Source organism: Durio zibethinus, chromosome 28 (genome assembly GCF_047325235.1).
Source record: "Durio zibethinus cultivar Kanyao isolate XHJ-2024 chromosome 28, ASM4732523v1, whole genome shotgun sequence".
In the NCBI taxonomy this organism is placed as follows: Eukaryota; Viridiplantae; Streptophyta; class Magnoliopsida; order Malvales; family Malvaceae; genus Durio; species Durio zibethinus.
In genome coordinates, this window is record NC_143189.1 from 9,851,662 (window position 1) to 9,866,817 (window position 15,156).

A 15,156-nucleotide genomic window follows, 5' to 3' on the forward strand; every position below is an offset into this window, starting at 1 on the left:
GTAATAAGCAGTGACAACTATGTATCATCTTTTTTAGTGATCAGCGATCCGCATTTCAGTTGTGATAACAATTCTTCCTTCATTAGCTTCTAACTTGGATATTGTTTTTGCCTTTTTTTTTTTTTTAAATCTTCAAAATATCACCTTTTATAATACTTCAAAAAGGCATAGCAAACAAAGATTGGAGATTGTAAGAATAGTGAATTGCACATAATCAACCATTGATAAGAGATATTTGTGCATGATTATCATGTTGGCAAGCTCTCTTCTTGTGACATTTTGATCAAAGAAAAAGTTTTTTAGTGTTACTATTCCATTCGCCTTCTTTTGATTAGCTACCAGCACTTGTTGATGAATACTCATTTGAAATCATTTGTTGCACCTCTTTGAATGCTCATGCAAATGACTTGTCCCATTCTTAGAAGCACCACCAAGTTTTTTTTTTTTTACAATAATTACATATTGCCTTCCATTTATTATTGATCTTCTCTTTTTTAAAATGTTTCCATACTTTTAATTTTAGCTTACTTAAGTTATACCCACTATCATCAACTTTAGTGCCTTTATTAGTCGCACTTAATGATGGAGTTGCATTTTCATCGAATATTTGAATTAGACTTTGTTGAATTGGTGATTGACACGAGGTAGAAGCAAGAGGTGTCATAGAACACAAATTATCTCTCAAATTAGACATTTTGACTTCATTCATGAAAAGAAAAATTAAAGTTATTACTCTTGATATTAACAAATAAAGCAACTGAAAAAATTAGCTGCATGAAACCAAAATATATAAGTTTGTTAACAAATAATTCTACTAAAACAATTGAAAAACCAGCTCAAAATTAAAAAATTTAGGAAAAATTGGAAAAAAAAAGAGTTCATTGCATAACAAAAAAGTAAGTGATTATCCTACCAAGTACGACTTGATTATAATAACTTTTATTGAATTAGTTTATCAACAAATGAATGATTGAGATACATTAATGATTAAAAAGCTTTGGTCTTCTTAACGTGTTGTATATAATTGCTTGAAGAAAAAATGATTCAACTTTCCTTTGTAATTTAATTCCAACTTTCTTATTCACGAAGTTAGCTAGTTACATATTCATAGCATCCCTAGTTTGAAAGAGTACATCAATTTATATAGATTCCTAGCATATATAGATTCTAGAATATATGCAATCACAAAAACAACAATGTTGGAAATTATTTCACAATAATTCTATAACTTAATAGAAAGATACATCGATTTATATAGATTCCTATCATCCCTAGTCCATTGTAAACTTTAACAAATACTTAAAAAGATAATTTAAAGTTGAAACAAACCCTAATAGCTTTATTAAAAATTAAACTAAGATGCAAGACTCAAATCTATAATTTTCAGCAACTTAAAAAATTATAAAGATAGCTAATAATTAAAACTAAAAAAAGTAGAGAATAAAATAAAAACCAATAACTTTAACTTAAAGAACTATAATTGTAATTATTAAAATGAACTACTAAATGACATGTGCCAAATTAAGACTTGGTCATTAGAACCAGCCTTAGCATGCACTTTTAGGTTGCTACTAGGTGCTAATATACTCTATCAACAATATTTTTGGCATTGATACCAATCTACTCCCTAAACCTCATTATAACAAATCCATTTTGTACATATACTTCATCGATCAACATAGATATGGATGAGAAACCTAGCAATTCAAGCAACTTCACTAACACATATTTCTTCAAAATTTTGGTTATAATGTTTGGCATGAAGGAAAATTCTACATTCAAACTTGAAATTTAAAATACAGTTTAGATGTCATCAATTTTTTTGGAAGAAATTTACAAATTAGAAATGTATGGAAGATCTAATGTTTTTTAGTATAATTGATGGATAAATATCATGTGAATACCCAAGCCAAGACTGTACCACATCTTAGATTTACCTTTCCAAATAAAAAATAAAGAAACAAAATAAAAAACAAAATTTGGCCTTTCGGACCAAAAAAAGTTTTTTTTTTTTAAAGTGTATCTAAAGCCTTTCGAGTCTTCACATCAAGCCATGTATTAGTGGGAAAGGAAAAATGCCTAAAACTTTTTTTCCTTATTTGATCTCTTCTTTGACCCGATTTATACTTTATGAAATTTTTTATTATTTTGTAAAATTTCTTAAAGTTCAATTTGCAAGTCCCTAAACCCTAAACAAAGAACATTAAAAAAGAAAAAAGAATCTATGAAAAAGAAAGAGAGAAGGACTAACCATGAATGAACAAAGCTTTTAGTGAGTGGTGACCACTTCTTTTATATTAAACTATTAAGGGAGAAGCTGTTGGGTGATGGAAGCAACAGATATATCAGAGAGAAACTAAAGTCCTGACAAAACAAAGGCAATTTCATATACAAAAAAATAGTAGATCAAGGCTCAAGGTAAGCACCTAGGTTAAAGGTGGCGATTACTCTATTTTTCTTGCTTGATACAAATGAATAGCCTATTTTCTTTCGAACCCACAATAATGGGAATTTTCCAACTAATCTTTAGATAAGGGAATCAATTTGCCTGCTTCCACACATTTTCCTTGAGTGCTAGTCTTGTTTTCACTAGATTCTAAAAAAATAGTTAGTTCTTTAATCCCAAGAGAGGTAACTTAATATGAGCTACTATAAAATTTGAATTTGGCTTTACTGCTTGAAAGTTTTATTTTTTTTTCTTTTTGGCGTGACTGTTTTCTTTATTAAAATAAAAAGGGAGGAAAGAAATGGATGATAAAGTTGATGAGAGGGAATGGATGGAAGCTACTTGTAAGAAAAAATGAGGTGGGTTGGATGGATGGGAAAAAAGTTTGAAAGTTGAAACTTAAGAAGGTCAAGGTTTGATAGACTTGAAGGCAGGAAGAAATGGGAAACCCTAAAAAATTACATATATATAAGGGTATTTTGATAAATATCTCAAGTCGAGTTTCATATAAACCTGCCTCCGACCTAACTCTACCACTCAAAAAAAATAAAATCGACCTGACTCAATTCGAAACTTCTTTTTTTTTTCAAAATCGATCTTATAAGTCAAATCAAGTCTAAACCCAATGATTTTAGGTTGATTTCTCATCCCTAACGAGATGGGGCTAAAATCTTATTTTTAGATTTTAGACTTGTTTGTTGCAATTATGTGACTAGTTTTGTTGTTTTTTCTTTGACCTTGGAGTCTTCTACTATATGGTAGTGATTAGTTGTTTGGGTGTAGTTTGTCACATCCTTATTTTGGAGGACTTGTTTTTTGTAATGCCTTTATGCTTATTAATGAATCCTCAATACCAGCTTAACAAAAAAAAATATTAAATAATTATAAAATATCAAGTTTTCATACATTTAATTTGATTATTTTAATTATATTTATATTTAGAAAATCATTAATTTAAGAATTAATATCACATTTTGTAATCTCTTTTGTTTTTTTCATAGTGAAACTTTGCAGCAATTATAAGGTATCATAACATATAGATTAGTAGACCTATCACTAAATACAACTTAAAAGAGTTACCATCAATCTTTTTTGTTTAGGTGTGATTTACCATCTAATTGAATTTGTCTCATTTTAAAGAGAAATCTCAAGTTTGACTTAGGTATCTTTAAATGATATATTCTAATCTATGAAACCAAATTTAAGTCCAGAAGTGCAGTTACTTATGAAAAAGGTTATAGCACCTTTACAACACCAACCCAAAGGATGATACTAGTTTGATTTCAAGTTATCCAAGCCTTAAAACATCATTACAATTCACCAAATAATTTAATTATTAAAAATTAATTTTAAAATTAATCCAATAGTTTGGTAGTAATTTGGCTTTTGGGGACTAAAAAAAGTTTTTTTTTAAGTGTATCTAAAGCCTTCGGAGTCTTCACATCCAATCACGTATCAATGGAAAAGGTAAAATGCCTAAAACCCCTTTTCCTTATTTGATCTCTTCCTTGACCTGATTTCTAATTAGTGAAATTTTTTATTCTTTTGTAAAATTTCTTAAAGTTTAATTTGCAGGTCCTTAAACCTTAAACAAAGAACATTAAAAAAGAAAAAATAATCTATGAGAAAGAAAGAGAAAAGGACTAACCATGAATGAACAAAGCTTTTAGTGAGTGGTGACCCATTCTTTTAGATTATACTATTAAAAGAGAAGCTGTTAGGTGAATAAAAATGACAGATCTATCATAAAGGGACTGAAGTCCTGACAAAACAAAGGCAATTTCATATAAAAACAAATAGTAGATCAAGGCTCAAGGTAAGTACCTAGGTTAAAGGTGGTGATTGCTCTCTCTTTCTTGCTTGATACAAATGAATAGCCTACTTTCTTTCATACCTACAATAATGGGAATTTTCCAACTAACCTTTAGATAAGGGAATCAATTTGCCTGCTTCTACACATTTTCCTTAAGTGCTAGTTCTATTTTCATTAGATTCTAGAAAAATAGTTAGTTTTTTGATCCCATAAGAGGCAACTCAATGGGAGCTACTATAAAATCTAAATTTGGCTTTACTGCTTGAAAGCTTGATTTTTTTTGTTTTAGCGTGACTGCTTTTTTTGCTAAAATAAAGGGAAGGAAGAAATTGATGATAAAATTGGTGAGAGGGAATGGATGGAAGCTACTTGTAAGAAAAAATGATGTGGGTTAGATGGATGGGAAAAAAGTTTGAAAAGTTAAAACTTAAGAAGGTCAAGGTTAGATAGACTTAAAGGCAGAAAGAAATGAGAAACCCTAAAAAAAATTACATATATATACAATGATATTTTGATAAATATCTTAGGTCGGGTTTCATATAAACCCGCCTCTGACTTAGCTCTACCATTCAAAAATAAATAAAATCGACTTGACTCAATCCGAAACCTCTTTTTTTAAAAAAATCAATCTTATAAGTCAAGTTAAGTTGAAACCCAATGATTTTAGGTTGATTTCTCATCCCTAACGAGATGGGGCTAAAATCCTATTTTTAGATTTTAGACTTGTTTGTTGCAATTATGTGACTAGTTTTGTTGTTTTTTTTCTTTGACCTTGGAGTCTTCTACTATATGGTAGTGATTAGTTGCTTGGGTGTAGTTCATCACATCCTTGTTTTGGAGGACTTGTTTTTTGTAATACCTTTATGCTTATTAATGAATCTACAATACTAGCTTAATAAAAAAATATTAAATAATTATAAAATATCAAGTTGTCATACATTTAATTTGATTGTTTTAATTATATTTATATTTAGAGAATCATTAATTTAAGAATTAATATCACACTTTGTAATCTCTTTTGTTTTTTTCATAGTGAAAATTTTCAGCAATTATAAGGTGTCATAACATATAGATTAGTAGACCTATCACTAGACACAACTTAAAAGAGTTACCATCAATCTTTTTTGTTTAGGTGTGATGGCCATTTAACTGAATTTGTCTCATTTTAAAAAGATATCCCAAGTTTAACTAGGTATCTTTAAATGATAGATTTTAGTCTATGAAACCAAATTTAAGTCCAAATATGCGGTTACTTATGAGGAATATTATAGCACCTTTACAGCACCAACCTAAATGACGGTACCAATTTGATTTCAAGTTATCTAAGCCTTAAAAAATCATTACAATTCACCAAATAATTTAATTATTAAAAATCAATTTTAAAATTAATCCAATAATTTGGTAGTAATTTGGCTTTTGGGGACTAAAAAAAGTTTTTTTTAAGTGTATCTAAAGCTTTTGGAGTCTTCACATCCAATCATGTATCAATGGAAAAGGTAAAATGCCTAAAACCCATTTTCCTTATTTGATCTCTTCCTTGACCTGGTTTCTAATTTATGAAATTTTTTATTCTTTTGTAGACTTTCTTGAAGTTCAATTTGCAAGTCCTTAAACCTTAAACAAATAACATTAAAAAATAAAAAATCTATGAGACAGAAAGAGAAAAGGTCTAATCATGAATGAATGAAGCTTTTAGTGAGTGGTGACCCCTTTCATTTAGATAAAACTTTTATAATAGAAGCTATTAGATTAAGGGAAGCAATAGATCTTTCAAAGAGGGACTAAAATCTTAACAAAACAAAGGCAATTTTGCATATGAAGAAATAATGGATGAAAGCCCAAGGTAAATATCTAGGTTAAAAGTGGCGACTGATCTTTTTCTTGTTCATTCCTTTTAATACCCATGATAATAGGAATTTTCCAACTGACCTTTAGAGATAGGAATCAACTTGCTTGTTTCTATGCATTTTTTATAAGTGCTAGTTCTGCTTTCAGTAGATTCTAGAAAGATAGTTCTTTAACCCTAGAGAGGCAACTCAATGAGAGCTGCTCTAAAATTTGAATCTGGCTTTGCTGCTTAAAAGCTTAACTTTCTTTTTTTTTTGGTGTGAGTACTTTCTTTGCTAAAATAGAGGAAGGGAAGAAATGGATGACAAAGTTGGTATGAGGGAATTGATGGAAGGTTTTGGTAAGAAGAAATGAGGTAGATTTGGTGCATGTGAAAAAAGTTTGAAGAGTTGAGACATGAAAAAGTCGAGGTAAATAGACTTTAAGGTAGGAAAAAATGGAAAACCTTAAAAAAATTACATATGTATATAAAGGTATTTTGATAAATATCTCGGGTCAGGTTTCATATAAACCTGTTTCCAACTCGACTCCGTCGTTCAAAAAAATAAAACCAACCCGACCCGACCCAAAATTCATTTAAAAAAAAAAACAACAATATGGGGTCAGGTTGAAACCCGACGACTTCGAGTTGATTTACCGTCCCTAACGAAAAAGTGTTGAAGTTTTATTTTTAGATTTTAGACTTGTCTACTACAATTATATAACCGATTTTGTTATTTTTTTCTTTAATCTTAAAATGCTTTGTTGGATGGTAGTGATTAGTTGCTTTGTAGTATTTAACTTTGATCTATTGTTGGATTATGACTAATGGGTGTAGTTCATCACATCTTTGTTTTGGAGGATTTTTCTTTTGTAATGCCTTTATTCTTATTAATGAATCTATAATACTACTTAACAAAAAAAATTAAATAATTATAAAATATTAGGTTTTTCATACATTTAATTTGATTGCTTTAATTATATTTATATTCAGAGAATTGTTAATTAAGAATTAATATCACACTTTGTAATCTCTTTTGTTTTTTCGTAGTGAAAATTTATAGTAATTACAAGGTGTCATAATGTATAGATCAATGATCCTAATGTTGGACACAATATAAAGGAGTTGCCATCAACTTTTTTTTTAAAATGCGATTGGTCAGTTAACTAAATCTGTTTCATTTTAAAAAGAAGTCTCATGTTTAACTTAGATATTTTTAAATAGTAGATTCTAGTTTATGAAATCAGATTTAGGTCCGAAAATGCGGTTACATATGAAGAAAGTTATAACACTCTCATCATAGCGCCCACTTAAAGGATGATACCAATTTAATTTTAAGTTATTCAAGCCTTAAAATATTTTTATAGTATACCAAATAATTTAATTATTAGAAATTGATCTTAAAATTACTCTAATAGTTTGCTAGTAATTTAAAATAATTTTCTTAACTCAGGAATATTCATGGAGACTAGTGTCTCACTCTAAAGAAGCTCTGTCATTGGATTCATTAATATATTTTATTTAAAAAACAATTGATAAAATCTTCTAATAGTTTAGTAAGATTTTACTTCGATGCACATTCTTTAATAGTTTGGTGGGATTTTTTTTGAAAACCCATTTATAAAATTTATTTTTAAAAAACTCACTAAATATTTCAATAGTTTGGTTAATTTAATTCAAGATTTAAATCTTCCAATAATTTGGTAAGAATGAAAATTTTTATTTTATCAAAAATTGGTTATGAATTTTTCTAATCATTTGATAGAATTCATAATTTAAAAATTTCTAAACCCATGAAAATTCTCCAATAAGAATCATTATTTTATTTTGAAAATTTTTTTTATTTGAAATATCAATTAAAACAAATAAAATTTAAATAACTAAAATAAATAAAATTAACAATAACAAATAAAATAAATTTTAAATGAATCAAATGAAATAAAAGAAAAAAAAAACCTAAAAAGGACAACTTGACTCAATTTTGGAGATATGGCTCAACTGTAGAAAAACAAATTGGCTAGAGGGGCTTGAAATCATGGCTTGGCTCTACTTAAGCGCTAGCTTCAGAGAACTGGCTCAAGAGTCGGGTCATGACTAGATCGAATTAGGCAAATGGGGCGACGTACGGATCCTGACTTTTTTAATTCCAAAACATTGCCATTTTGTAACAATATAAAAGCTAAAAAATTGTAATTTTTCTCAAATTGCCTCCATTTCTTCTTTCTCTATCTTGAATTCCCTTTTCCTTCTCTCTAGAAAATCCAACCAAAAAATTCAAAGAAAACCTAACTTCGGCCAAAAAATATAGAATCAAGTGTTGAAAAATTCAACTCGATTGTTAAAAAATTCAATCTTTTCCACAAAAGTTCATCAATCCAAATTCTAATCATCATGGATTCCACCAAAAAATTCAAAGCCTCATTGCAAAATTCAAACAAAAACCCAAAAAAAAACCTAAAAAATCCATATAGTCAACAAAAACTCGAAAAAGAATCTAGAAATCCAATAACAAATCTACAACCCAAAAATCAAATATAACATTAATCCTTAAAACTTCCAAACTTAGAAATAAAACCATCAAGCCCAGAAATCAAACAAAATTCCAGAAATTTTCCAGAAATTTAAATTTCCCCAAATCCTAAAATAAAACCTAAAATCTTCAAAGATTTTAAAGATCAAAACCCAATTAAAAAAAATCCCAAAATCAAAAAATTTTAAATAAATCCCAACAATCCAGAAGAGCAAAAACCCTCCAATAGAATTTCCAAAGACCAAAAGCCAAACCCAAAAAATTTTTCTATACTCAAATTGCTATAATTGCTTTTGCTTTCTTCCTCATTCCCCCTTGTGATTGCCTCTTGAGTGTTCTTTTTATAGGGATTTAATCCCTTACAATTTGGTGAAAAAATCAATTCAACTGGATCTATAATTTCATTGTGATTTGGTTTTCTATGTGATCTTTCCTTTTTTGCATGAATTGGTTCCCAAAAAATTTTCAAAATCATCAAATCATTAAGTTTAAACCTATTATTGACTCTAGGACTAAATCAAATCCAAGATCTTTCTCGTAAAATCCCATGTTTCCTTTTTTTAGTTTTTTTATTTTTTTTACTTTATTGACTTTAACTCATTAAATTAAAAAAATCAAAATTAGAATTTAAAAAAATCAGAATTGAAATTAAAACGAAAATTTAAAATTTAAAATTTAGGGCTTTTCAATCTTTGGGCCTCAATTTCATTAACTAATATCCAATTACAATTTTATATGAAATTTAAAACTCATTTTAATATCGAAAATTTTTGAATAAAATGAGATGTCTACTTAAGATAAATGCAACTCTTACCTTATACTTCAAATGATGTTTTTTTACCTTGAAGTGTAAGTTTATTTTTATCTTGTTATTGAAATATTATTAATTAGCACCGCTATACCTTATGATAATAGTTTGAAACTTGGAGATGTTAAATATCGGATGAAAGATGTTTGCAAAAGACTGAAAATCATGAGAGGTTTTAAGTTTAATTTACCCCTCATATTAAGTATGTCTACTTGTAAGCTCATTTAAATACCTCCAGTCAACCTCTAAATGAGCAAAACTATCTTGTTCTGCCTAATTAAGACAACTCAATTTCATTTATATTCCATTTAAATAGCTTTCTACTGAATATTTTGATTACTAATATCAAGATTAGGTTAAGTTACTACTGTTGCACATTATCACCTTACTAATTTCTTAAAATTTCGAATCTATGACAGACTAAATGATTTATTTATCTACCTTTCTTAAGAAGTGGATCCTCACAAAATTAGAAATTGATTTTCAACATTTATAAATTTTCTTTTCTAATCTCCTAAGTTACAATCTTTCTTATAAAAAATATTTCGAACCAAATTATAATTTAAAATGCAGATGCCTCTTATTCATATTCAAAGAAGGTCTGGTGAACTGATTGACACTTAAGAACCTTTAATTTGCCACTTCCACTTCTAAAAGATCTTGTTTTTGACAAATGTTCATATATTTAATGCTTTTCAAAACATCTCATGCAATTTTCTATTCTTGAATCTTTTCAAGCTCCGTTCACAAAGACAAATGGGGACAACAAAATCTATGCAGTACAGCATTCGGCGGATCTTGTTTACAAAGAAGTACTTACATAGCTAAGGTAAGCCACACAGCGGATTGGGAAACTTTTGTTTAAGAAAAAAAAATGGAATGTTAGCCAAGAGGGTAGGTGCATTTGTTCAAGTGAATTTGCACAAAAAGCAATGACCTGTTGCCTTGGCCAGGGACAGCCACATCAAAGTTATCTAGATTATCACACTGTTGATTCGTAGGGAAAAGTTGAAGAGATGATAGGAACCCAAGAGGTTATAGATTCTATTCTTTTCTCTTATCTTGTTTAGAGAGTGTGTTTTGTCTATCTTTTCCTGCGAAATTTTTTTCTATCTTTAATTTACCAAAAAAAAGAGAGAGAGAGAGAGAGAGAGAAAAAAAAAGCTTCTTTTTTTTCTTGGGATTGTACTAAAAAATGATTAAAAAAAGAAGGAAAGAAAAGAACCGAAACAGATTGGCTGTCACTTTCTATTGTAAGAAGGCATCCTCATTCTAGTTGAGAAAAAATCAGAATCATCAGATTCCTGAGCTGAAAAGTTGAAAACTTCAAAGTAATGGGTGGGCCCCTTACCAGACATCTAAATCTAGATCAGTACAACATGAATCATCATCCCACTTTCAGTAACTTCATGCTCCAAATGAACATATGGTTTGTATTCCCTCTTGGTGAAGAGCAACGCACTAAGCTGAGAAATAGATGTGTGGAACTTAATTATATCACGATGTTTACGCATATCATCTATAGATCTTGAAACATGTAAGAGTATTGTTAGAAAGAATATTTTGAGATTTTCACACATATAATTTCGGTTGCCTTAATTATATTTATATTCAATAAGGTTTGTTTTGTAATTTTTTTCATCATAAAAATTTAAGAGGTAATTCTCATGTTAAGAGTGAATTATTATAAATTTTGTGTTTTTTGTATTTATTTTTTAGTTATTTTTTATTGTTGTTTTTAGATTAAATTTGGGATTTTAATCTTAATAGTATGCTGCTAAAATTGTTGGCGTTTGGCCTAGTTTCAAAATTTTGGACGTAATTGACACTTAACACAAGCTGACATTGAAAATTCAATCACTCAGAGATCAATTTAGTCACGTTAAATCCACACTTTGAAATTTATCCAATCAAATGGGGATCTTGACATGAAAAAAGAAAGAAAAAAAATTGCACATTAGCATTCATTAGTTCTTATTTTAATGTTTGTTAAACTATTCCAGATTTGTGGATTAAGATGGATCTTCATGTATCATTTTGTCCCCTAATATATCAAGAATGTTCAAAGAAATTATTTCCACCCAAGATATATAGAAAAGATTTGTTGCTTTAGCAAACTTTTCTATTCTTCGTTTATATATTTGTTTATATATATATATATTTATTGATTTATGCATATATATATATATGATGTCATAATTTGAGAATAAGATAAAGGTTACAAATATTAATATTTGAATCTCAAACTTATTAAATGTCATTTTTTAAAGAAAATTACATGAACTATCTAAATTAAGTTTAGAGTTTTTATATGTCTTTTAGAAGCCAAGTAAGCACAATATATCTATTAAGATTTTCTTAAGGACTTTTTCATGTTTCTATTAGTGAAATACCCAAAAAAAGATAACTTAAAAAATAGCCAAAAAAAATGTTTTTATTAGTGGTTCACAATCACATGATTGGTTTGTTGAGAAAATCTTTTGTGTTCATATTTGACAAAAGGGTTTTCAATTTGCTTTGGTAGGAAGGAAGAAAAAAAGGAAAATGATGAAAATTTTGTTAATTTAATAGTTAAGTTATAAATGACAAAGTAAAAATTTTATTATAAATTTTAATCATCATATTAACAATTTTATCTCTTTCATTCTTTCTTACCAATCAAAGCCTAAAAGGTTAAAAGTTGAGGGATGTTTTGGCCCATGATTTAACCTTTTGAAAGACATGTTCGACTGCTGATTCTGACAGATTATATTGCTCACAAGTTAAAGAAGATAAATGTGTAAATAAAGGAACATAATTTGCTTTCCTGAAAATGTTAGAAGTCAGGTTACCCTATATGATTATTATTTGTGGAAAGTTCCAAGATTTGATTCCTTATTGTTGATCATTCTAAAAAATGCAGATTTGGGCAAATTTTAAGGCTGATTTCTCTATGGATGATGCTAATGAGTTTTGAACTGGGCTTGTTTGACTGTAGAATCTAAAATCCTCCCAACTCTCAGCCATAGATGAGGTTACTGATAGATTGGTCCGGAGTACATTATTTTATTAGGAAAAGCTTGGTTTTGGGCTCTGATATTGTAAGAGATTTGCATAAAATCTTCTAATATGCCAAATGGTTTTCCCATTTGAATGAATTCTGAAGAGGATAAGGAATGAGAAAATAGTTTGATTTTATAGAATTTAAGTTACATTTGGTTCAGTCATCATCAGCTGATCACAAATTCCTCATGTTTGAGGAATTCCCCGTTCCACATCGAGTCTCTACTGGCATTTGATTTACTGGTCATACTACATGCATAAGAGTTATTCTGGATGACAAAAAAACTAGCACCTGCGAAAGTGTAATTAAGTTCCTTTCACATGTTCTCAGGAAAGGCAATGGTGTCCAACCAAGAAAAGAAAAAGACTTTATACAATACTAATAAGTAGAATCTCATGCCATATTGCTATAGATACAACAAAGAGGGAAATGTTAAACACAATCAGTCTGTAAAGGCATTTACTGCTCTCAGCCACTCCTCTCTTGTTGTAGGATCTGGCTAAACTTCTCCCATAAACTGGTTCTGTTTTCGAAGTGGATCTTTGGCTGCTTTGAAGTCTCAACTGCATCCTGAGACTTGACAGACACAGTGACTGGCCCCTCTTGCAACCTCTGCTGTTCTTCGAACTCGTGGATAGCATCTTTGGTACATTGGCCACTTCTCTCTTGTTCTGAGCCCACGCTAGTCTTCTCCCAAAGACTGATTCTGTCTTCTAAGTCGATCTTTGGCTGCTTTGAAGTCTCAACTACATCCTGAGACTTGACAGACACAGTAACTGGCCCCTTCAGCAACCTCTTGTGCTCAGCGAACTGGTGGATAGCATCTTGAATTCCTGAGAAGGCCACCAGGAACTCTGCTGCATCAGTTTGGTTCAGCACCTTCTTCACCACCAGCTTTAATGCCTTGAACCTGTTGTAAAAGTTTTCAAATAGCAATCAATTACACAAACATTTCTGGAATTATATATAACTGATACAATTTCATTTAACCTGCTTTGATGCATAGCTTGTGGGACAAGAGAAGCAGCTAAACCAGAAACACGTACAAGGTAAAGAACAAACAAGAATGCAAGGAAGACTGAATAGAAAGGGGATGAACCTTAGCTTTTGAGCCTTAGTGATGACCCGAGCAATCTTCTTGAACTCAGATTGAATAGCATGCAAGGCAGAACCACCTGACTTACTGCTCCTCACTGGGGCAAAGGGAAGGTAGAAAACACATGTTGCTTGAATCTCAGCCATTTCCTCATCAATTACTGCCTCCTCAATACGTATCTCATGGATAAGCTGAGATAGGACCTGTTCCATAGCGGTTAAGTCTGTTAAGAAAGATGAAGGAGCCAGGCCATGCAAGAGTTCCAGAATGGCAGAGGGTCTCCAGTCACCAAGCCAGGAGAGTGTGGTCAGCTCTTGGGGAGCTGCCCATTGTGGCATAAGGAGCTTAGACACATCCTCGAGATGACTGGGGACCATGGCCTGATTGTAATGCGCATGGAACCTGTTCAGTTGTTCCTCAATTAGTGCCTCAAGTTGCCTTCGTGCTTTCAGCTGTTTCTCTAGCTTAGCTGCTCGGCTTTTCTGCTCTTGCCTCCAAAGACCATGCTTTGCCCCGAAGAGCTCTTCATGAAATAGCCATATCAACTGTGAGAGCTTTCAGACAAAATGTATTTTCCACAGAATTAAGACATGTCATATTGACAAGAAAAAGACAGAAACGGATGGAAAATTCTGTGTCCTGCTTTACCCTTTCACATGAACGTTATATTTTCCCAGGAATAAACCAATATAAACTGAGAAAATTCATCGTCGTTTACCTCTTTTACTTGTTTCACGCTTGATAATGTTTATGCACTGAAATCTATCACTTATCTCATCAATTTCGTTATCAACTTCGTTTTCCTTGAGTTTCTTTCCTATTTCTTTTTGTTCTCCACCATCATTCTCCTCACAGGATTTCCTGAAAAAATCAATCAACTCCCCTTCCGGTTATCTTGAAAATGGATAACTTTTCCTTCTCTACAAAATTAATCCAATTTCAATGCATCAAACATGTTTGTATCAAGAAAAGAAACTGAAACCATAAGACCTTAATACAACAGATTAGACAGCTCATTTCCTTTTCCATTTTTCTTTTTCTTGACTCGAAAGCTGGAGATGCTTCATATTGATTTTCCTTCCAAAAGAAGAACAGAAAAGAAAACTTGGTTTCTTTCAACTTCTTGGAAAATGGGATAGTTTTAGTCTTGGTTAGAAGCCCACATTTTTGCTCTATTAGTTCCAAGTTTTGCATGATAAATAAGATATAACGTTGAAAGAAAGAAGAAAAGAAAACAAAGAAGAAGAATGTGATCCGTAGAATAAGCTTACAACAGAAATTTAGACGCTGTTCCCTGCATGTCCTTCGTCTTTCTTCACGGCTTCTTCAATGGTGAATGGTGATGAGGAAACTGAAAACTTGTTAAAAAAAAAAGGGAATCTCTAGCCCGTTTTGTTGGTTGTTAGTTATTTGGTCCAATATATCTAAATGATATTTGGAATTATAATTTATTCCAAAAAATATATTTGGAACAATTTGTAATTATATTATAAAAGAATGAGATCGGAGAAAATTCAATCCTTAATTTAGATAAAATTATATTCAGATTTTATATTTAAATCCTACTACTTAAGACGACTTGGTAAAAAAAA

General features: G+C 30.3%; 1 protein-coding gene across 1 annotated transcript; it reads right to left on the minus strand.

Annotated features, from left to right (window-relative positions):
- Nucleotides 1–12,602: 12,602 nt before the first annotated feature.
- LOC111280617 (seed dormancy control protein) lies at nt 12,603–14,593 on the minus strand. Its single transcript, XM_089757069.1, has 4 exons — nt 14,563–14,593; nt 14,282–14,447; nt 13,568–14,092; nt 12,603–13,378 (listed from the first exon to the last, which is right to left on the minus strand). Exons 1-4 carry the CDS (start codon nt 14,591–14,593, stop codon nt 12,937–12,939), a joined length of 1,164 nt encoding a protein of 387 aa, XP_089613195.1. The 3' UTR covers nt 12,603–12,936.
- Between the last annotated feature and the right edge of the window lie 563 nt (nt 14,594–15,156).

What these genes read in the sequence shown, in the direction of transcription:
- LOC111280617 (XM_089757069.1), bottom strand. Translation starts at nt 14,593, where the DNA reads ATGGAAAAGGAAATGAGCTGTCTAATCTGTT. An exon ending in AATGAGCTGTCTAATCTGTT is followed by an intron (nt 14,448 to 14,562) that starts GTATTAAGGTCT and finishes GATAACCGGAAG; the next exon opens with GGGAGTTGATTGATTTTTTC. An exon ending in ACTAAGGCTCAAAAGCTAAG is followed by an intron (nt 13,379 to 13,567) that starts GTTCATCCCCTT and finishes CTTTTACAACAG; the next exon opens with GTTCAAGGCATTAAAGCTGG.